Below are 25,302 nucleotides of genomic sequence, written 5' to 3' on the forward strand. Positions count from 1 at the left end.
GTGGGCATCATTTGCCAAGCCCAGGACTACGGGAACATTAACTGATGTGAAGAAGGCTCTTACATGCTCAACTCTTACAGCATACCTGAGTTAATACTCTAGTTGCAAACATATGGTCATTTGCATGGAGTAAAAAAAACAAAAAACAAAAAAACAAAAACAAAAAAAACCAGGAGGCTAAGAGCTGAGAATTTGTCAGTAAACTTGAAAGTGACAAGGAAAAGAAAGGCTCTCTAGACAGAAATGTCTTTAGAGTTGAAAAGGGCAATTCATTAGCTGATTAGAGCTTGACTGGCTTGAGAATAGCCAACTCCCTTTTTTGTAATTTTCTGTTCATCAATCTTGAAAGCTTTTGACCTGTGCATTAGAAAGGAGATTCCCAGGCTCACAGCTGACACTACTTACTAAACCTGATGCTTTCCCAATTGTAAATGAATAAATTGGTATTCCACTATAAACAAAAGTATCCTGTGATTTTGATTAGCTCAGTCAATCCCCAATAGCTTAATTAATTCTGGATGAATTGTTAAATTTGTTTCTGAATTCGCATAGCTGAGACCCAGTCTTCTGAAGCTATGAAGAGCTGCCAAAATGAACAGCCAGCGTTCAATTCTCCATCTTTCAGGTCTATTCGCTGCAACATAATAGGGAGACTCTAACTCTGTAAAACTTCATAGTGTAGGCGAATGCTCTGGATCCCAGTTTCAGTTTTTATCAGTTAATAGCAGTGTGTTAAGGCAAACAACAATCTTCTCCTTTACCTGAATTGTTTTAATTAGGCAAACAATACTAAAATCTTTTCCAGTCTGAAATGCTCAAAATCTATATTACATTGCATGGAGGGAATAGTTAATTCATTTAGCTCTGCCGACTGACTGTAATCTAAAAATTGGTGACAAAATTTCAATTTATTAAAGACAGAGCAAATAATGTGTCATTTGATTGACTCCAACATTAACATCCTGGGGTTTCCTTGAGATAAGTTGAAGGAACGAACACAGGTTAACATTCTATCCTTATATCTGTAATAGCTTTTTAACACAGCACTGAACACACTGTGAACATACAGGAAATGGGTAGTGATTAGCTGATTGCTTTGCCCTGAGTGACAAATGAGGATTCACGGGTGAACTCTTCACGTTAGATTCTTTCCTTCGCATGTCTATGCAATTTCTCCTCGTAATTTATTACACTGAATTCCATTTATAGGTGATCATACTGAAGCTTTTAAAAGATTATTAGAGATAGATTTATTCAGTATTTCATGTATTCAGTAATTTAGGCATTTAGAGAGTAATTTCAGATTTTCTCAAATCACACATGGTATTTATTCCACAAATTGTACAGTAGAAAGATATTTGATTATTGCAACATTTCATTATATTTTTCTTGATTTTTTTGAAGGTAGAAAGTGATTATCATTATGTTCAATAGGCTTTGTTTTTTTTTAACATGCATATTAAGTACATTAAAGGCACTTAGTTTGTATGTAAGAGTAGAACTAAAGTAGAGCCTAAATTGCCTTATGGGTCATGAGCCTGGATTTTTCTTCTTCTTTTTTTTTTTTTTTTCAACATTTATTTATTTTTGGGACAGAGAGAGACAGAGCATGAACGGGGGAGGGGCAGAGAGAGAGGGAGACACAGAATCAGAAACAGGCTCCAGGCTCTGAGCCATCAGCCCAGAGCCCGACGCGGGGCTCGAAGTCACGGACCGCGAGATCGTGACCTGGCTGAAGTCGGACGCTTAACCGACTGCACCACCCAGGCGCCCCTGGATTTTTCTTCTTATGTTTAAGTAATATCAATGAAAATCAAACCAATACAATTTATATAAGCTGCGCCTTTTTCAAACAGATCATAATGTTATATTTCTATACATGGTAAAATGAGACCTATTTTAACTTACACATACTTCAATAGCTCTTCATTAGTAGTAACAGCTGTGGCATATCCAGAATTTACGAAAGACCGGGCACAGTAATAACTATTTTAAAATATCATATTTTCACAATATTCTTAAGAGTTAGGCACCATCTTTATTGTAGAGATGGAAAAATTGAGAGTTTAAATCACAGAGTTTAAATAACTTGTCAAAAGTCTTCTGGGGGTGCCTGAGTGGCTCAGTCGGTTGAGCGTCCAACTTCGGCTCAGCATAAGATCTCACAGTTCACAAGTTCAATCCCCATGTCGGGCTCTGTGCTGACAGCTCGGAGCCTGGAGCTTGCTTTGATTCTGTGTCACCCTCTCTTTCTGCCCTTCCCCCACTCACGCTGTCTCTCTGCCTCAAAAATATAAATAAACGTAAAAAGTGTTTTTAAAAAAGTCTTCCGAATACTGTGCATTAGAAATCAAAGGTATCCAAGTCATGTCTCAAATGTGAGTCTTCTTGATGATGTATTTCATGCTTTTATCCTCCATGCTCTTCAGACTTCATTGTCATTAGCGTGTATCTTTTTAAGATGATTGCTTTGCAAGATACCCTAAGATAGTACTTTTTTTTCTTCTCTGTAATTGTGATCAAAGACCAGAACTCTTCCCTTTGCATTAGCCATACTTAGTGCGTTGGGGAAAGTTCCTATTTGATCACCAAATGGCTGGTGAAGTTTCATTGATCTCTTTCTCACGTAATAGAATTACAAATGAGTGGGAGTGGAAAAGAGACAAAGGAAAAAAAAAAGCAGATCATAACATCATTACCTCTTAGGGTAGTTGTGAAGACTAAATGAATCAAATACAGTAAAATCTTGGTTTGTGAGCATAATTCATTCCAGAGACATATTTGTAATCCAAAGTGCTTGTATATCAAAGTGAATTTCCCCATAAGAAATAATGGAAACTCAGATGATTTGTTCCATAACCCAAAAATATTCATATAAAAATGATTATAAGGGGTGCCTGGATGGCTCAGTCAGTTAAGCGTCAGACTTCTGCTCAGGTCATGATCTTACAGTTCACAAGTTTGAGCCCTGCGTTGGGCCCTGTGCTAACAGCTCAGAACCTGGAGCCTGCTTCTGATTCTTTGTCTCCCTCTCACTCTGTCCCTCTCTCTCCCTTTCTCCCTTTCTGTCTCTCTCTCTTTCTCCCTCTCTCTTTCACACACACACACACACACACACACACACACACACATAAATAAACATTAATTTTTTTAAGTTTATAGTACTTAATATAATACAAAATAATGAAAATACAACATATAAAGAAAAACAAATTAACTTACGCTTACCTTTGAAAATCTTCATGGCTGGTGTAAGGAAGACAAGAGAGAGGAGGGTTATTGTGTAGGATGATCTTCACTATCACTAATGGAATCCCTGCTATGTATTGGCTCAATGGAATCTTTTTCTGCATGGGAGCCATTGTATATGATGCACGAATATTGGCTACAGTACAGTATTAATAAACTCTTTTAACCACTATTTAATGTGACTGGCAATAAGGCAGTGGAGGAGGGTCTATGTCTGCTGGCAGCCTGACCTAGAATGAAGCAAAGCATTCCTAAGCTTACTCTTGTGTGGAAAAGTAAAGAACTGTCCATAGGTGCTTTGAAATGCCAAAAAAAAAAAAATACACTAGTGCCAGTTGTGGGCACCTTCCAATGTTCTGAAAAACCACTCATTTCTGCGAAACACTGTGGCCTGAGACAGAGCATTCAAGCATGGGAGACTGTCACCCACAATCCTACAGAGACAGAGAGAGAGAGAGAGAGAGAGGAACAACTGGCTCAGTTGTGATATGTTCAGCGTCACATACTACTCATAGCAAGACATCGCTTGTTTATCAAGTTAAAATGTATTAGAAATGTTTGCTCGTCTTGCAGAACACTAGCAGAACAGGTTACGCACAATCCAAGGTTTTATTGTACTTAGAACAGTGTCTAACAAATAGTAAGTGCTGAATAAATGCTGACGGCTACTTTCTATTTTTTACCTTAGTCCTCCAAGGAGCACTCACTTGTAAAGAGATTTTAAACTGGATATAATATAGCTTGAAATATCAATACCTTATTATTCCAGCTTATATACCTATAATGTTAAAATCATCCAGTTGTCTCTACCTTTGAAATTTTCCAAATTGAAATGTTAAAATTAACTTGATTACTTTGGGTAATCATCACCCAGCTCTTTGTTGGATACAATTTTTGTTAGGTCAAATTTCAAAGTGAAATTATTCCTCATAAAAAAGAATTATTTCCCAAATTGTTACTGTCATACATATCACTGAATGAATAGACTTATTCTTCCCATATATCAGTTTAAAATTCAACTGTATATAATTTATTTGAAAGAGAGAAATTAAATATACTTGAAGAGAAAAGTTGAATGGTAATTGTACTACATTTATAAGATCATGGAAAGAGCATCAAAATCATGACTAAAAAAATGTGACTTAATATTGTAACATGTAAGATGTCTTTCAGTGTTATCAAAATATAGTCCTGTCTATAATTCTGTATTGTCCTTATTACAGAATTATAAAGAGATGACAAAATGAATTTCCAATTTTGTACAAGAAACTTTGCTCAGTTGTACAGAAAATCTCTTATTGAAAAGTCTTTTTAAAATATCTTCCCATAACTTTTAGATCCCTCCAATGACACAGAAAAAATGACCTTTTTATTTTAACTAACTGCTACATACTTTATTTATGCTTATGTTTATAACTCCTTCTGGTTTCCTCCACAATTTGTGGTGGAAATATTTCCATTTTCACTTGTATTCTCAGAATTTTCCTCTCTACTGATTCTTTTTTTTAAGGATAAACTCAGTATTTTTTTTATCCTAATTCCAAAACCAGATTCTTCTCTCCCAAATTAGACCTCTTCTTTCCCCCATCCCTCACCCTCACTGTCTAATGTATTAAAGATCTAGAAAATATATGCATTGCTACCTCTATTAATTTATATATATATATATATATATATATATATATATATAACATGCAAACACTCTACCTTCTCTGTGTCATTTTCGGCTTCCACAAGGCACATGGATAACTTTGTCTTTGGAAACATGAACTGGCGGGGCAAGTTTGTGTAGAAGAGACTTTATTTACCAATGGGGAAAGAAACTATATATGTGAATTCTCCCTCCAGGAATATAGGAATTTATGTTGCTTCATATTCTTCCTGACACTTGCTACCACGAGACTTTGTAATTTATGCCAGTGTGAAAGTTTTGGCTTAAACCTGCTTCTCCCTGATTACACATATTGTTAAATACTTTTTAGATTTTCCTTAGCCATATGGATTAATTAATTCATAGAGTATTTGTTCAAGTCTTTGTTTGGTGGTTCTTTGGACTTTGTCATTTACTTATTGATTTTTAGGTGATCTTTATTTATTCTACATATGAGCTTGTTTTGTGGATGACAAGTATCTTTTCCTGCTTGTTGGCTTACATTTTTGGTCTCTTAAAAGTACATTTTGAGGAATAGGTCATGTAAATTATCATGTGGTTAAACTTGTAAATCATTTCCCTTGTGGTGAGTTTGATGTTGCTGTTGTTTTTATTTGTTTTCATTTTGGTTTTTTGTTTTTGTTTTTTTTCTGTGCCTTAAAAAATCTTTCTCTACCCCAGGGTTATGAAGATATTCTTTTATGTTATCAGGCATTCTTGAAGTGTCAAGGTATAATGTTAAACTTTAATAGTTACATTTAAACACTTTCTTTGCTCTGCTTTCCTTCACACATCTTTGAGCTTCCATCTAGGAGCATTTTCCTTCGCCAGAAGAATCTCCTGCAGAATTTACTTTAAGACAAGTTTACTAGAGATCAATGTTCTTATTGTTTTTAAAAATGCATTTATTGGGGCGCCTGGGTGGCTCAGTCGGTTAAGCATCCGACTTCAGCTCAGGTCATGATCTCACAATCCATGAGTTAAAGCCCCGCGATGGGCTCTGTGCTGACAGCTCAGAGCCTGGAGCCTGCTGCATATTCTGTGTCTCCCTCTCTCTCTGCCCCTCCCCTGCTCATGCTCTGTCTCTCTCTGTCTCAAAAATAAAAACATTTAAAAAAAGTTTAAAAAATGTATTTATTTATTTTTTTATTTATATGTATAAAATATTGAGATTGATTTTATTTTGTTTTGTCATCTATACGATATCATTCACTAGCTTCTTGTTCCTGTTTTTGTTAATGATATCAGTTACTTTTCTAGTTTACTTACTGTGAAGGCAATCTGTTATTTTTTTATTTGCATAATTTTAAGAATATTCTTTCTCTTTGATTTTTCTTTAATTTTACTACTAAGTGTCTAGGTGTAGATTATTCTAGTTTTTTGTTTTCTTTGCTTCACATTTGATGATCTTCAATCTGTTGATTGGTATCTTTCAATGGAAAATCCTCAGGTACTATTTCTTCAAATACGTATTACTTTTGTTTTATTTTCTTTGTTTTCTCCTTTTGCGGTTCCACACAAACCTATTTTTGTTACCCTCGCCCATATTTTCAAGTCTTTATCTTTTTGCTTCTCATTCTGTAGTGTTTCTTTTAATCTCTTCCCTAGTTTACTAATTCTCTTTTCTGCTGTGTCTAATCTGTTCTTATGTACAACAATTTAATTCTTAATTTCACTTATTACATTTTCTACTTACATAATTTCTACTTGGCTCTTCCATGAATTTATAATGTTTATTGATTGCATGTCTAAGGTCTTTGTCAAATTTCCTAACTTGATTATATTTTCATAAACAATACATTTTATAATTCTGGTGAGTTTGTTACTACTGTGTGGTATTTCTGCTTATTCTCATCATGTTGTCTTCTCTCTGTGAATGCCATATTATCCTTAATTGTTTATTGGGAATTTTATTTTCAGAATTGCTTATAATAATGATCGGATGAGTAGGATGATATTATTTTACTATACAGGGGAAGATTTTATATTTTATGAGACACCTAGATAAGTGAGCTGTAGTCCATACTATTCACTTGCAGAGTAAGACATCTTCAAGTTCAAGTACAAACAGCATCTAGTCCATTATTGCCCGTATCCTATATGGCTGGAGGAACAAAAGCCACCAAAAGGCTTTAAGCCTCAGTCATGTTCTCAAGATGGAAAATTTCCTAAAGGGATTTGTGACTCAAGGTGCAATCTTATCTCTCAAAGTTACAGTTCTCTCCAAGGCATAGATTGAGCAATTCCTCACTGTCCTGTTATCTCTTTCATGAGATAAAAATAAGAAGGAATGAGAAAGAATATGTCTCTCATATAGTCTTTTAAAATTTGTATTTGTATTTATTCCAGGGTTGGTTTTGTTGTTGTTGTTGTTGTTGTTGTTGTTTGTTATGTTACTTCTTTAGTAGAAGAGTTAGTCCAAATTATCTAATCCATTGCTACCAAAGGAAAATTTCTAGATCTCTTATTAAATTTATTTTGTTTTATTTTTGCAATGCATATTCTGATATAAACATACAATAGTTTACAGATAAGCAATTAGTATTAAAAATTCCAGACATTTTATCACAGTAAATTAGTGTATATCTTGACATGTCTAAATTAGGTAAGAATTAACATTTATTTTGAAATTACTTATTTCTTGACAAAAGATACCATCAGAATTTTCTAGTTAGTTAAGGAGTGTGTCATTGAGTAAGTGTGGTTTTATTATGAGAATAATTAATTATACCACTTAGGATTTCTAAGTGTCTTTTTTGGTGTGATGCATTTCTTACTTAAGTATTTTATTTTTTCTGTTTTTAATTAGTAATTACTTTTAATGAGGTAGAGAAGGGAAAAACACATGTAATTTGAAAATGTTGCTGATAAAATTTCTTCCATTTTTCATTCCTGTAATAATAATTATATGCATAATTAAGGCAATAAGACTATAGAACTGGTATTAAAATATTCAACATAAGTATGTACTTAGGAACTTGGAAGGAACAGAATCCTGTTTATGATAAATTATATTTTTCTAATGATTTTAAAATAATTGATTTTTAAATCAATTTTTAAGTCAGTTACTAAAATCTTCTTTTTAATTGGTGTTTCACAAATATTCATAGTATTTTATTCCTTTTTTGGTACTATTTTCAGAACGCATACTATATTTACACATGTTCCTATTACTATTTCTATCACCTAGGTTCTATTGGAATAAATGCTTTAAAAATACTTACCTACTGTGGTTGAAGTTGTACTCAACTGTACTTGTCTCTCTCTGGTTTTAGGTCCTGCTAGTATAGATAATTTTTCATTCCTTTGTAAGCGAGCTCTTAATATTCCTGTTAAGTCAAGTTGTGAAAATGAGAAAGTGCAGAAAGGGTTCCAAAGGGAGACACTATTTTACTTGCCTCTTCCTTTTCCCAAGTAATCAAAAGAAAAGCTGATCTAGAAATGGCATTAATAGTCCTCATAAGATGAGATTAGAGGAAACGCCAGAGCTGGATCTCTGATTTCTTCCCTTGAATACTTGAGAGGTCCTCCACTAGGAGACAAGGCTTATAGGTCAAAAAACGTGCTGAAGTGTTTCAAAAAATCTAGTACCATCTGTTAAACCTAGCCTGTATGTGATTTTACTCAAAGACTTTGATATGTGTGCTATTATTGGAGCTGAAAGAATGGAGGTGGGTACAAAAATGGTAGATCTTATTTTCTACAAAGTAGTTGTCTTCACATAACTAGCATAAGCTGTTTGTGGATAGAATGCTATAGAATGAAATATGCTTTCATTTAATGTATATCTATGAAAATGTAGATTAATCCTAATTAATAAGGAATTAAATTTTCAATATTTTTTCCTTGGAACTAATTTCGGAACTAACAACTTTGAACACTAAATATCCACAAACACTCAGAGAAAACCAACCTGTACGAATAGCTCTTAAAATAAATGTTAAATCGGCTTACAGATTGATTCATAGTTATTGTTTTGGGTCGTTAATCAAGACATAGTCACCATTTCTTTATAAAACATAAATCCAATATGCTTTATATGTATGTTCTTTACCATTAAAGCAGGTTTAATGAAATTTAGAATATAAGAATAAAAACGTTTAATGTCAGTGACTTTGTGAGATTAAATCTTTGCTTGTTAATAGCTATCAGAAAGACTAGTAAAATAAGTATGACAGTTTTGTAGGTAAAACAAATTTCGCTGCTAAACATATTTAAGCAAAGAACCACTTGATTTTGAGAAGTAGCAAGTGAACATAATTGGCTTGGTGTATGTAGTTCTATGTGGTATATTAGAAAGAGGAGAAATGTATATGTAACATGAAATATGCAGGAAAAATTCTAAACAGTTTTCAAAATACATATCATTATTTAATAATACATATCACTGAGATAGTTTTAAAAATGATTTTAAAATGTAATCTCCAAATTAAAGAAAATTTTTTTACTGTGCTTGTTAATATACCCTGGGTGAATAGTAATTCTTGTTTCTCATTATGCATCCTCTCAAAAAAATTACATTTTAGAAAGATGTCCCACATTGTTATGCCCTATCTTTCATTTACTCTAACATGTTCATATTATCTAATTAGCATTGTTAATGCATAACTACCAAAAGCACAACTGATTTGAATGCCCGGGGATATAATACCAAATGATGGAGGTTAGTGAAGAGATTCCAAAGTGACTTAGTAGCAATTATATTGCTAAATGTCAGAATAGCCAATGCTATTGGCTATTGGCATTGGTCAGAATAGCCAACGCTAACATATGGATTTTAGAACCAGATGTCCCCATTGTCTCTTGGATGATTTTATGAGAAACCAGAAGCTGGAATTGAGAAATGTTATTTAAAACTATAAATAATCCTTATGATACTCTCATGATGTTTTTACTCTTATAATTCTTTTTCTATAAGTTTATCATATTTTAAAAAACCTGAAGAACACTGTGTTTGAAAATTTCAGATGTTTTCTATGCTTAATTGGTCAAACATATAAAATATAGATAAATAAATAAATAAATAAATAAATAAATAGTAACAGAATTAGTATTAAAGAGAAGCTTAAACATATTGCCTATGTTCTTATTACTCAGGAAACTATGAAATAAAATGTGAAAACAGATGAATGTCATTAGGCAACATTAGGCTGTCAATACAAATGACTGAGCAACATGCTTGTTACCTATTTCTATCATTTCTGGATGTAATGACAAAAAGAATAATCTTGGGCTGAGTATCATAGGGTTTTTCAGTTTCAAAAGCATGCCTACCCCCTTCTTTGACAACACAAAACACTTCTGACTTAAGTAATTAAGGCTTTTAAATTTAGAAACTAGATTTTATATAACAATGTAAGGGTCAGTTTATTTCATTTATTTTCATAAGGTAATGGTGTGGCAGACAGTGGTTCATGACAATAGAGATCATTTAACATTCATACTTAGCATGTGCATGTGAGGAATTGTTTAATCCTGGTCTTACATTACAAAAATGCATGCCATTTTTGACATTGCTTTTTGTGATTGCACCAAAAAATAAAGTAACTGTTTATCAAATAGTTACATTCTATAAACTATTTGATAGGCATTTTTCTTCCTTCTCATGAGGACACATGATTCTGAAAGAGAAAAAAAGAAGGTAGAATGGTGAAAGGAAAGGAAAGCGGCTTGTGGAGGAAACAGCAAGGATAGCACCTGATCATATTTATCGCAAATTAAAATCCATCACTTTCTCTACCCAATGCCCCCGTGAAAAATATCATCAATTGCAACAAAGGAACAAAAGATAATCATTGTTCCTCCCCACACTACCCCCATGGAAATTTCAGTTCAGAATTGTGGTTTGTGATATTTCTAACCTGGCTAAAACTGAGCAAAGTCAAAATGCAAGACTCAGTCATAGCATAGAAAAGACAGTGCCTGTGAATGTCAGCTGAGAAAACTAAAGGGCAACTTTCATGTGGAAGAAAACTGGTAGGCTTATCCAGTCATTTCTCATGATAATCGGCAATGACAGAGTTGTTAATTCCCATAATTGGTAAATATTGTCTGAAAGTAGAAAGGGACAGCCAGATCCAAGTTATAAATTATATTTACTGGTTCGGCAAAATTATTAGAAGAAATGTGTTGAGTAGTTAAAAATATTATATTTAACTTTAAAATTTAAGGATCAGGAAGCAAGTGTACTATACCAACATTGTCTGACTGATAAAGGCAGCTGGCAGAATTTCACTTAATTACTGTGTGGTTGGTGAACTTCAGTTTTTCCTCCTTCAACTTTCCAAATAAATCTTACTCCTTTAGAGTCAGTTTATGTTTCCCAGCATAATGATGCATTTTACCCATTCAGCTATGCTAGTGTTCTCTGAAGCCAGCCAGCAATGATCTCACCGCACCTACCATATAAATCTATCAGTGAATAAACAACATCATTTTTATTTCAATGCCGATGACACACTACATGTCGATTTGGCAGTTAAATAATTTATCTCTCTTTTGGGTGCAATCTGCCAGGCTTATTATAACTCTACTTCTGATATTCATTTCATGTTTAATAGTTCTTTGCCTCATGAGGATGCTTGTCAATCAATTAAATTGAAATGTCATTCTGACCTTTTATTGGAAACTATTTACTCTTTTTTTTCATTTCATCACAAGCTTTTTTCAATTTTATTCAAACTAAAAGCCTTAATTACTAGTATTCAGAAACTTTATAGTAATTAACCTTATAAAACTACAGGCTCATAAACATTACTGACACTTTATCTTTACAGAGGTTATCCAGTTGAGTCTGCCTGAAGATCAGAAACTAAGCATTACAGCAGCAACCGTGGGACAAAGTGCTGTTCTGAGCTGTGCCATTCAGGGGGCACTGAGACCCCCCATCATCTGGAAAAGGAACAATATTATTCTAAATAATTTAGATTTGGAAGACATCAATGTGAGTACATACATAGGTGTTCCTTTATAATTTGTGTATTTCATGTGATATACTCTAGGCCTTGTGAAGTCTGAGTAGCTTAATGAATATTGGGTGTAGTGTAGAAGAGAATTGGAACATTGTCATATCCACACTACTGACTAGGATGTGCACTATAGATCAAATGAAATTATCCAAATCACTTGTGTCGGTGTGGTAAGCAGGTAACGTAGCACTGTGTTGGTGGGATCATATCGACTTAAACCAATAATGTCTGCCTGTCAGAATTTCTACAACTATTAACAATTAATCTTTATGTATTTGCTATTATGGCTAAGCAACCACCTTTAGCTTGTGAGGTGTTAAATTGGGGAAAGGCGGTTTTTGCTTCAAATTCTTCATAATGTATTAGAAATAATAAATATCAATCAAGCAACAAATGGTTTATTTTTTCTAGAATGAAATTGGAATATATTTTTCCACTCAGTTCTCTCCTAGAAATTCAGAATCTAAACTCAATTTGAAAGGTTACTGCTCTGAAAATGAAACAGAAATAGAACAAACTTCAGGGTATTCATCTGTTTCTTCCACGCTATGCGTTCCAAGTGGGGATTAAAATGTATACATCATCCTAGATGATGAAAAGAAGTAAAAATTGTGCATTATGGGATGCCCATGGAAATGATGTAGGGCAATCTTTTGTCTTAGTGATTTGGGGATTTTATGATCTCTTTGAACATAAATTTTAGTTATTTTTTATTATTGCTCAGGAAAGCCATCACCTATCCACTCATTCTTTATTGCTTCATAAAGAAACCCTAAAACACAGATCTAAGAGAGTCACTTCTATATGTTACATCTTACTAATACTCTTGTTTAATGGCCTCAAATTATTCAAAAAAGAAGCTTTCAAATTTTAATTTTTAAATTTAATATTTTTTCTAACTTTGCTTACATCTGTAAAATTTCTTTGGAGAGTACATGGAGAATAATATTTAATTCTTAAGGTATCATGAACACTGTGCATTAGAACAGCTATAATCTCTGGAGCATTCAACAGTCTTTGAGAGATATCGCCTTAAATAAAGCCACATTGGGTTTGCTTTTTATGTTGTTATGTCTACATTTTATCTTTTATTTTTCTATCTTCATTCTTACTATCATGTTTTCCACTGTTATTTCCAGAGGCCCCTGTATTCTATGGTGCTGTGGTTTGAATACCTTAAAATAAGCTCATTTGAATTATTTCAAGACTAAGAAAGGGTATGCTATGAGTAATACCCTATGGAAAAATTGTAAAAATGGGCACATTCTCGTGCATATATCTTATAAATGATTTTACTTACTTCCTAACTTTTGACTCTGTTCTAGAAATGTGAAATCTCTAGAAAAATGATTATAGATAAGTTAGATGTATAAAATATATGTGAGCATTAGATAAATTCTGGTATCAATAGATACATTTTTATTAAAGTTATTTTGGTTACATTTCATAAAGCAGGTACATTTTAAGAAATTTAAAAACATTTTCAAGAATTGGAAAGTTTCAATTTCATTACAAGTCATATTTAAATAAGTTGGACAAATGTTCATAATCTGTAGTATACACATAACTGGCAGCATTCCAAATAAAACTGTAGGGATATCTTTGAAAGGGATATTTATTTAATGTCCCAATGTACTACTGGAGTTTTCATTTAAATGCATTTACCAGTAGAACTAAAGTGTGAAATAAAGCAGTTATAAACTATTACTTATTGTGTTTTGTTTTATACTTATTCTTGCTTAAAGTCTGCTAAAATATGGACCACACCATGTAAATAAACAATCTATCTATCTATCTATCTATCTGTCTATCTATCATCTATCTATTTCTATCCATCTGTATATAGTGTATAGTTTATTGTAGTTAATAAACTATATGGTTGGGGCGCCTGGGTGGCGCAGTCGGTTAAGCGTCTGACTTCAGCCAGGTCACGATCTCGCGGTCCGTGAGTTCGAGCCCCGCGTCGGGCTCTGGGCTGATGGCTCAGAGCCTGGAGCCTGTTTCCAGTTCTGTGTCTCCCTCTCTCTCTGCCCCTCCCCCGTTCATGCTCTGTCTCTCTCTGTTCCAAAAATAAATAAACGTTGAAAAAAAAATTAAAAAAAAAATAAACTATATGGTTTTAAAATATATAACTGTATTAAATATAATAAACTATCATAGTCAACCATATATTATAGTATATTATACATATTATTATATTGTATTTATTATATAATTAACTATTCTAGTTTATTTGATAGATGATAGATAGATAGATAGATAGATAGATGATAGATAGATACACACAGAGAGTCAGTACTATCTCTAGTGGACATATGATGTGTCTTCTGATTACTCAACATCTTTTGAACACCCCTTCAAATATTTTGTCAATGCTTGAATTTTTTTCTTCCCCAAGATAGAAACCAAAGTCTTATTTAATTAGCCTTCTTTGCAGTTAGGGAGTAGATATGTAAATAAAGCTCTGACAAAAAGACTGCTAAAGGCTTCATTTCATAAGCAAGAACAGGGAATTACAGGTACTTTACAGAATTCACTCTCCCATCCATTCTTCCTTATAAGTGCTGTGGCAGCAGATTCTACTTGCCAGGACATTAGTGATAAAAGTTCTGGAGTTGGTCAGTGTTTAGGTATAATTGGGTTTTCATTGGACAGTGTCAACCTGTGGCTTGTGCATTTTTCCATAAGGATGGCTTCTCATTCCATAAGGATGACACTCAGTTCTGGATATTCTATGACCTTCCTACTATCTTCATTAAATGTCTTTCTTGCTTAAAACTCGCTAGAATGGGTTCTATTGTTTGCCTCTAAGAATGTTGTTTAATTAAATTTTCGGGTGTACTATGTTAAGAAACATCTATAAATTACATATTCTTTTTTTTTAAGTTAAATTATTTTGAGAGAGAGAGAGCCGAGGAGGGTCAGATTGAGAGAGAGACAGAAAGAATATTCCAGGCAGGTTCTGCACTGTCAGAGCAGAGCCTGATGAGGGGCTAGAACTCACGAACTGAGGAGATCATGACCTGAGCCAAAATCAAGAGTCGGGCGTTTAACAGACTGAGCTACCCAGGTGCCCCTATAATTATATCTTCTTGAAATGTATATTTCATCATTAGATATAGATTTTGGATGTGTTGAAAGACCAAAATGACCTCAGTATAGTAAAATACATTCATTGTTTATAAGCAAAGAGAACTTCAAACCTTTCAGATATGAGTCAGTTTTATACCTACTTTGTACATATTTATTTTCATAAAAGTGGGTTTAGTTACCATTAAATTATGTAAGGTTAAAATTATAACCACTGACTCAGTGATAGTTTTCAAAATTCTTTCTCATTATTTAATATATATTAGGTAGGATTTAATATATACTTACCTAGGCAATACATACATTCTGATTGCAAAAGATTAAAATAATATAGACATATTTTTAAAGCATAACTACCCCTTGTTTTATTTCCACTTACTCTCATTTTTAAGTGCAGAAGAAATCCTGTGAGATTGCTTTTAATCTCCCTTCTATGAGCTGCAAATATAATTTTATTTTTTTAGTAGGCTAGATTCATATTAATCCTCATTATGTCACTACTTTATTATCTTATTAGTCCTAAAGACAACTACATGAAGCAGGGAATCTTATCCCTATTTACCTATGTGGGGATTTATGCTAGAGAGTTGTTCACCCAAGGTTGTTGAGCTGATAAATGGTACAGCTGGAATGTTTATATGGCCTGATAGACTCTAGTTCTTGAGCTTAACCACTGCATGGAAGTGAGATGGTCTGTCATTTTATGCTACCCTTTGAAAAATGCACCCCAAATAATTCTGGCCCCTATACATTACTAATAGATTTTATATCCTCGGTTATTATGTGTGAGACAGATTGATATTGTTAATGTTAGAAGACTTTCATTTTGCTTGTCTTCTGTCTTCTGTTTTGTATCAAATAAATAAAATAACATCACTGAACTACTGGAGGCAGTGACAGTGGTTTGCAACACAGGCTGGGGATTCACACTGTCTGAATTCCAATTAATATTCAATCTCTTGGGAATGATGTGCTCTCGTTATTCAACCCACCTATGCCCAGCTTCCTTATCTGTAAATTGAAGCTAACAGTAGAATGAACTCATTTTTGCACAAGAGCTAATGGCATAAAGCACTTTAAAACTGGTAACGCTGTATGAATCATACTGTAAATGTTCAGTTAAACTAGGTTCTTGGCTTTCTTTTCTCTCTTCTCCTCCTCCTCCCAACCTCCTCCTCTTTCTTCCCTTCCTCCTGATATATATTTCAACAGCACAGAAACACTCAACCTGCCTAAAACCACAGGAATTCAATGCTAGGACACATACAGCAATAAGAGTGTTTGAAAACTCACAGGAAATGCCCCCACCAAATTTGGTCCAATTATAGTCACTAAAACTGGAAGTTGTTTTTTTGTTTTGTTTTGTTTTGTTTTTGTTTTGTTTTCCTATTCAGTGCAGCTTTAGGAATCAGGCTGACGAAACTTTCTTTAGCAATCTTGTATTAATCCCTGCTCTAAAGATATGCCATTAAATTCACTCAGGGGGTGCCTGGGTGGCTTAATTTGTTAAGTGTCTGACTTCAGCTCAGGTCATGATCTCAGGGTCCCTTGAGTTCAAATCCTACCTGGGGCTCTGTGCTGAAAGCTGGGAGCCTGAAGCCTGCTTCAGATTCTCTGTCCCCCTTTCTCTCTGCCCCTCCCCCATTCATGCTCTTTCTCTCTCTCTCTCTCTCTCTCTCTCTCAAAAATAAATAAAAACATTAAAAAGTTTTTAAAAATGCACTCAGCTACTATATACTTATATATTTTTTTTAGTATCTGTGCCCTCAGTCCTCAACCTAAATTTCTGCAATAGATCATTGGTTTATTTACATCATTTTGTTTTGGGTAGTACTTGGCACACAAACTACACTTCTGGCATTATTATGATTGAACTTGAGTCCTAACGCTGGTCTGCTGAGCCATGACCAGGGATGCAGATGGGGAGGTATGAGGTACAGAGTATGAGTCTCCCATTCACCTTTTTTCTCTCCAGCTGGTTTTTAGATTCCAGCCTTAATTTTGCCACTTATTAGCTATGTAATCACAACGAATAGACTGAACCAATTTAAGGTACAGTCTCTTCATCTATACAAGGAGATATTGTCATATAATTCAGTGACACATATCAACTTGCACATAAAATATGAGCTATTTATTTTATCACTATCAGTAGCGTGATTCAACATGGCATTGTTGATCATGCTTAATAACAAATGTAAAGCCCCATGAAAATATTATTTCAAAATAGCCTGATATAATTTATATCATTATAACATTCAACAACTTTAAAAGTAGACTTACTAGACAAAATACTGAACTCACAGACACATTTGAATTTCAGATATACAATACATATTTTTTTCACTATAGGCATATACCAAATGTACAATGGGATATACTTTTACAAGAATCATTTTTTGCCTGTCTGAAATTCAACTTTAATTAGGTGCTGCATATTATTTGCTATGTCAGGCACTCTATTTACATAAAGTCAGATTGGCTTGAATACTGCATGAAAACCATTTTCTTACAAATGATACTGTGGCTTATATCACTGAGATTAAAAGTTTGAACTTTCAAAAGTTCATATGAATTTAATACATTGACTTTGTGGAGTCTGTACTGTTTTCCCATCTTAACATGCATTCTGTGATTTTTGTTTCTTTTTCATCTATCTAACCTGTTAGTAATTGTGTCTGGCACTGAGAAGAGGTGAGGAAAAAATAGTGGATTAAATGCACAGGAGTTTGTTCTTTCAAGAAATATATTGTCCATAGCTGGCATGATTGCTCCATGAAGCATCTGGATCTCAATCTTCTATCTTCTTTTTCTGACATTCCAAGAGCATGGCTCTTATCTTCAAGGTCATCTCAGGGGTCAAGAAGGCTGTTGGAACTCCAGTCACCAATCTATATTCCATCATCCTGTAATCCAGGTCCACAAGAGTACAAAGCAGGTAAAACATGAAGGAACTTATTCCTGGAAGTCCCACAACTGTTTATGGGTCACCGATGTGCAATAACTGGCATAACTATACTAGGGAGACTGGTAAATACCATCGTTTAGCTAGGCATACTGCTCAGCCTTCTGTTACAAAGGAGGAACAGGAGAGCAATCTCTACTTCTCTACCCGAGGCCATCTAAGAGGATGTAAGATGTTCTACTGTTTTCTTTACACTTTTGTTTTGTTTTGTTTTTCTGCATTAATTAAATGTGATTATCCATCTGAATTCCAATCTGAACATCTCTGCACACCAATTTTGTTCCGTTGGTAGTTTCATCAGTCATCAATTTACTTCCTTGATTTTTTTATTTTGCTTTTATAGGCCTCTCTGGAAATATTCCACTAAGATTGGGGCACCTGGGTGGCTCAGTTGGTTAAGTGTCTGGCTTCAGTTCAGGTCATGATCTCGCGGTTCATGAGTTCGAGCCCTGCATTGGGCTCTGTGCTGACAGCTCAGGGCCTAGAGCCTGCTTCATATTCTGTGTCTCCCTCTCTCTCTGCCCTTCTCCTGCTCACGCTCTGTCTCTCTCTGTCTCTCAAAAATAAACATTAAAAAAATAAAAAATATATATATTCCACTAAGTTTTATTTATATATTTTGCATGTAGTCTGATGATTTTTTTTCTGATAATTCTTAAGATAGCTCTGTCTATCCCTGCAGCTTATTTGAAGTGATTCTCACCATGTACATTAACTTCCACTTAAAGCAAAGCATTCTCAGGGTGCCTAGGTGGCTCAGTCAGTGAAGCATCTGACTTCAGCTCAGGTCATGATCTCACAGTCCGTGAGTTCGAGCCCCGTGTTGGGCTCTGTGCTGACAGTTCAGAGCCTGGAGCCTGCTTTAGATTCTGTGTCTCCCACTCTCTGACCCTCCCCCGTTCATGCTCTGTCTCTCTCCATCCCAAAAATAAATAAACATTAAAAAAAAATTTTAAAGCAAAGCATTCTCTTGAAAAAAGATAAGTCACTCACAGACAATTGAAATAATCACTTTAATTCCAATCAAAATCCAATTGCAGGTGTGGGCAGTGTGCATTTGATGATTTGTTTTGTTTTTTTGTTTTGTTTTGTTTTGTTTTGTTTTGTTTTTTTGTCTCTAAATATTACATTTCCTAGTACATAGTTGGCAAACTAGTACTGGGAGATAATGTGTCCAAGCATAATAATGAAATTTGACCCAAATTAAAAACTTTAATAAAATAAAATTTTATTTTATTATTAATTTTATTTTAATATGTTTGAAGTTTTAAAGCCATTAAATGCTTACTATAGAATACTATACCTTATTATGATATCTTATTTCAGAATATATGCTGAACTTCAAATTTAGAAGTAAAATCCCTAAGGAATACTTAGTTCCCAGAGACTGAAAGTGATTTTAGTAGTAGAGAATTCTGACTTTGTTTCTCAGGTTTAATACTTAAAGCAGTGTGAGGATATAACTTTTTCCCTTAAATCTATGAATTTTAAAGTTCTCATATATAAAGACAGACATTTTTACCCCTTATGTTATTCTTTGGTAACATAACCAAAATTATAGATCTCTGATAAAAACCATTTAATTAGCAAGATTTAATTTTAACTTTTTAGAAACCTACAGTGTTGCCTTTCAATATGGAACATATTAGAGTATAATGTCAAAACTAGTTATTAAAAAGAATGGTATTGACTTTTTTCTTCTCTAGACTATAAACAATCCATTTCTTGTTCCATCTTAACTAAAAATGTAGACATTTAACGTTTGGTATATAATACATATTTCACCATGTAATTTTCATCACTAATTTATTTTTAATTTAAGCCTGAGGCCACTGTGGCTCTTAAAATCCAAGGGGAATTAGAGAATATTTATGATTCAAAATCTTCCAAGCCAAATAAAGCAGGGAGCATTGGCAAGGCTGAAGATGTTGGATTTCTTCCACAAACATCAAATATGCAACATGCATTCATTTTCCACCAATAATTGTTAAATTGGTGAAATTGTACGTAATCATAAACATTGCCTAAGAGTGTTCTGCTTTAAAATGAGTATTGTTCCTAACTTGCTTTGTTCTGCTGATACAACGGAACGCTGCATATTACAATTCACCTCTTAGAAAAGTATTAAAATCAGTAATTTAAAAATATTTTTAAATGTCATTGGCCATATTCTTTTTGAACTTATTGTTACAAATAGCAACATATAAAAACAAAAGTATTCATGTGTGGATACGTGAATGAAATAGTCACATACTAGTTTGTTGAGTACCTGGTAATGTATTTTTTTTTTAATTTTTAAAAATTTAGGTCCAGTTTTCAAAGTTATGACAGATCATGTTATTTAAATAGGTTTATGAGAAATATTAATTTGGAAGCATGACTTTACTATGACATTCTTTTTTTTTCAATATGAACTTTGGCTGAATATCTATATAGATTCTTAAATTGATGAACTTTTTTTTTCATTTTTCCCCCTCATTATGTGTCTAAACCCATGGCTTTAATTACTATGTTTAAGTTGACACATTCTAAGTTATACCTCTATTTAAAATTTCTCGCTCTCTTTTTTTTTCATTTGAATGTGTGAAATCCAAACCAATATCTTTATTTCAAAAGCTGCGACATTTCCAGTGTTTCCCACTCGGTGCAAATGTAGCCAGAAAACCAAGTCATGTTAGAGTTCTCTCTCAATTTTCTCCTCAAATCCAATCTATCACCAAACCTTGTGAATTTATCTTTTTTATTCACCTTACATCTCTTCTGTCATCTCATTTCCACTATGGCTGTCTTAGTTTAAGGTCCTATCAGTTCTCACCTTCAAACTTGACCCTTTCCTACTGAGACCAACCCCCCCGCCCCAGTTGAAACATGCACTTCATCTCACAGGCAGACAGATTCTCATAAAATGTAGAGCTCTTTAAAACCTTTAATGGTGGGGGCGCCTGGGTGGCGCAGTCGGTTAACCGTCCGACTTCAGCCAGGTCACGATCTCGCGGTCCGTGGGTTCGAGCCCCGCGTCAGGCTCTGGGCTGATGGCTCAGAGCCTGGAGCCTGTTTCCGATCCTGTGTCTCCCTCTCTCTCTGCCCCTCCCCCGTTCATGCTCTGTCTCTCTCTGTCCCCAAAATAAATAAACGTTGAAAAAAAATTAAAAACAAAAACAAAAAAAAAACCTTTAATGGTGTTTCTAGTTTTCATGAAAAAAAAAAAGATTCAAATTATTTAGCTTATTCTGGAAAGCCTGTTTATTAATTCTTCCTACTATTCATACAATTCCATTCTTTCCTAAAGCCCCTCCAGAACACTAGCTGGTTTCTAACTATTAGGTTGTGTTATTATTACCATTCTCAAACACATCCTTGTCTCTCTGGAAAACCATCCCTTGTCATTTTCATCTAATGTATTCTTTACAAATAGACAAATGCTTCTTATGCCTAAATTTGACTTTTTTAAAAGTTCTTTTTCCAGTAACTACCATACTTGTTGCATCATAATAAAACTGTGAATATTCTTGCCTTTTTTCTCCAGACTAGAAACGCTGAGTTCAAGGACTTTGGCATATTTAACTTTGTGTTATAATGTAATAGTTAGCACTATACTGACACATAGGAGATAATCAAATGTAAATGTACAAATAACAAATGACATAGTGATATTTCTGATATTCACAATTATGCATTATTGAATTTATTTGTACACTTTTTATATTCAAATCTTGCTATAGATTTTATTTACTTACTCTAGCTACTTGCAGGATTATCAATCAAGTGATGTTTATTTACAATCAATCATTTAAGCCTAGCATAGCTCAACAATTTCTGGATTCCATTTCTTTAATAACATTTCTAATTAAGCATATTGATTTTTTACTACAGTTTCAATTTAATCTTTTATCATATGCAATAAGGGGGACAAGAAAAAGATGAGGGGCAGCACATATTTGGTCATTGCTTAATCTTTACGTATCCAACACATATTGATTTAACCGCTTCACTTTTCTAGATACTCAGTTAAATTCTGAGAACACACCTAAAAGAGACAGCATTCCAGGCTTCAAAATCTCACAGACTGAAGGAATCAAAGAAAGAACACAACTGCATTATATTTGATAATGCAGTATGAAAGTTTCCTAAATACAGATCTTCCTCAACTTACCATGGGACTACACCCCAATAAACCCGTTTTAAGTTGAAAATATCTTAAGTGGAAGATGTATTTAATATACCTAACCTACTGAACACCATAGCTTAGCCCAGCCTCCTTTAAAGGTTCCCAGAATGCTCATATTTGTCTTCAGTTAGGCAAACTCACCTAACATAAAGCCTATTTGATAATGAAGTGTTGAACCTCCCATGTAATTTACTCAATATGGCACTGAAAGTGAAAAACAAAATGATTGTATGGGTACGGACAATTTTGTTCACCCCGGTGTACGAGTTGTTTACCCTGGTGATTGCGTGGTTGGCTGCAAGCTATGCCTCACGGCTGTTGCTCAGCGTCACCAGGAGTGTTAGTACTATACAGGGCTAGCCCAGGAAAATATCAACATTAAGATCAAAGTACCGGGTCTACTGAATGTGTATTACTTCCACACCTGGCAAAGTTGAAAAATCATAAGTTGGAGACCATCTGTATATGTACATTTGTATATTTATGTGCAAATATATAAGGAATAGAAAAGGGAAGCCAATGGGGCGCCTGGGTGGCGCAGTCGGTTGGGCGTCCGACTTCAGCCAGGTCACGATCTCGCGGTCCGTGAGTTCGAGCCCCGCGTCGGGCTCTGGGCTGATGGCTCAGAGCCTGGAGCCTGTTTCCAGTTCTGTGTCTCCCTCTCTCTCTGCCCCTCCCCTGTTCATGCTCTGTCTCTCTCTGTCCCAAAAATAAATAAATGTTGAAAAAAAAATTTAAAAAAAAAAAAAAAGAAAAGGGAAGCTAAATTTAAGTTACAGAGTCTCAGAAGACTTCTAAGAATACACTAGTCTTGCAATTTAGACGAGAGCTAGACGAATGAGTGGCAGATAGGTATACTGGGAAAGAGTATATATCAGGCTTGAGATAGCATAGTATATTTAATGCATTGCAAGTCCCTTGTGTATAAACAAGCAAGGACAATAGATTAATAAAGGGCTTCAGTATATGAATATATTGATAAAAGGTTTGACTATATTACAGAAAATTAGGTTTTTGCACTTGATTATCGAGGTATACATTTACATTTACAACATATAACACAATAATAACATTGGATGGATACTTAATATTTACCAAGCATTGACATTTATCATTCTAAAACAGTATACTAACTTAGTTATTTCAAAACACAAGAGAAACCAACATTATCTATACCTGTACACAACATGATGTTTAAGTTGTTCTAAGTTTATTTTTTACTTATTTTGAGAGAGAGAGAGACAGAGAGTTGGGGAGGGGCAGAGAGAGGGAGAGATAGAATCCTAAGCAGGCTCCATGCCTCCAGAGCAGAGCCTGACCCAGGGCTTAAACTCCTGAACTGTGACACCATGACCTGTGCTGAGACTAAAAGTCCGCCACTTAACCAACTGGGCCGCCCACCCTCCCCCAAGCTGATTTTTTAAATGCTTATTTATTTTGAGAGAGAGTGAGAAGAGGGGAGGGATAGAGAGAGAGAGGGAAACAGAGAATCCCAAGCAGGCTCTGCTCTGTTAGCCCAGAGCCCGATGCAGGGCTCAAAACCAGGAACCCTGAGATCATGATCTGAGCCAAAATCAAGAATCAGACGCTTAACAGACTGAGATACCCAGGCACCTCTAAGTTGATATTTAAGTGCATCGTTTTGATAATAATCTTGGTTCTCTTAATAGTTTATCTTTGTCCAGTCACCTTGGTCCATATTTGTGGGTAGAACTATAATTTATTTATTTATTTATTATTTTTTTTATATATGAAATTTATTGTCAAATTGGTTTCCATACAACACCCAGTGCTCATCCCAAAAGGTGAACTATAATTTAAACAAATAATACATCTATAAAATTTTAAACAACTTTTTAGTTTCATAGCAAAGGAGAACAGCAAGCACAATTTAAAGGATATATAACCTATGCCAACTGATCTTACAGACCTCCTAAAAAATATACCATTCATTTCACAGTAGCCTTCCATTGCCCTCTAATTATAGTTAACTTCTTCCTAACCTTTTAAATAATGACCAGATTTAAGAGCTACATCTACTACACAATTTATTTTAAAAGAACCGAAGAGAAATTCTATGGTATAATTGCTTCACAGCCACCAACAATCATAGGGTTCAAAATCAAAATCTTCTTATCTAATTAAAGGCATAATAGGTGCAGACTTTTTAATTCAGAAAGACAACCAATCACTTTAACAGTAATTGTAGATTCTTATTTTCTTAATCTTTCTCCTTTTGTACAAGAAGCAAAATTTATAGTTTAATGTAAAATAAAGAAATAGGGGGCGCCTTGGTGGCTCAGTCAGTTATACATCAGACTTTGGCTCAGGTCATGATCGCATGGTTTGTGAGTTCCAGCCCTGCACTGGGCTCTGTGCTGACAGCTCAGAGCCTGGAGCCTGCTTCAGGTTCTGTGTCTCCCTCTCTGTCTGCTCCTCCCCCACTCACACTCTGTCTCTGTCTCTCTTTCAAAAATAAATAAACATTAAAAACATTTTAAAAATAAAATAAAGAATAAAATAAAGAAATAGTATCATAGATATCTCTGTCTTGAAACAGTTTTCATAGAAGCTACCAATAGTATACTTGTGAGTATTCAGTGTTTTAGATAGAAAAATTTAAGAAGACTATGAGAAGTGATTAACCAAAAAGAAAAGAAGTTGTAAAATCCAATGTTGTTGTTCCTTAAAGGATTTGCTATTTCTGTTCAATTAGCAGGGTTTTGTCAGAGGTTGGGGATTTATCATATATTTTCTTCCTAACAGTATACACTATTAAAATAAGGCAAGGACATAAAAACACTACTAATAAAGAACATCATTTCTTAAAATTTTTTTGCTCACTCAAGAAGTTGATGCAGAGGTGTGTGAAATCAGTTATATTAGTGAAGCATGTTAATTGGCAATTACTTGTAAATTACTGTTTTTCCTCCTGAAAATGAATTATATTTATGACAGAGAACTCTAACAAACTCTTAAATTTATATAATCAATGTTCAAACATATTTATACTGACATTGTGATTCACAAAACCTTCTTTCAATGGAGGAAAATGCATTGTGATTTTACAACTTTTGTCTAAACTAATTAACTAGCTGTTGTCCCAAAGGCAGATATCAAATCCTCCCTTATTTTATTCATTTCTATTCCACTATGGCATATTTAAGTCTAATGACTTAGGCTCAATGAGCTTCTTTGACAACTTATCAAT

The 25,302-nt window shown here is 34.2% G+C and overlaps 1 protein-coding gene across 6 annotated transcripts in view; it reads left to right on the top strand.

Annotated features, from left to right (window-relative positions):
• The window catches only part of FSTL5 (follistatin like 5), a 795,291-nt gene that overhangs the window by 526,045 nt on the left and 243,944 nt on the right, over positions 1 to 25,302 (top strand). For all 6 annotated transcript variants that reach the window (XM_040471352.1, XM_040471359.1, XM_040471338.1 and 3 more), the window contains one exon: positions 11,677 to 11,843. In XM_040471352.1, coding sequence (XP_040327286.1) covers positions 11,677 to 11,843 — 167 coding nt within the window. The remainder of the gene's footprint in view (positions 1 to 11,676; positions 11,844 to 25,302) is intronic.

This window comes from Herpailurus yagouaroundi, unplaced genomic scaffold, assembly GCF_014898765.1.
Source record: "Herpailurus yagouaroundi ecotype Mexico unplaced genomic scaffold, PumYag 28, whole genome shotgun sequence".
Taxonomy (NCBI): Eukaryota; Metazoa; Chordata; class Mammalia; order Carnivora; family Felidae; genus Herpailurus; species Herpailurus yagouaroundi.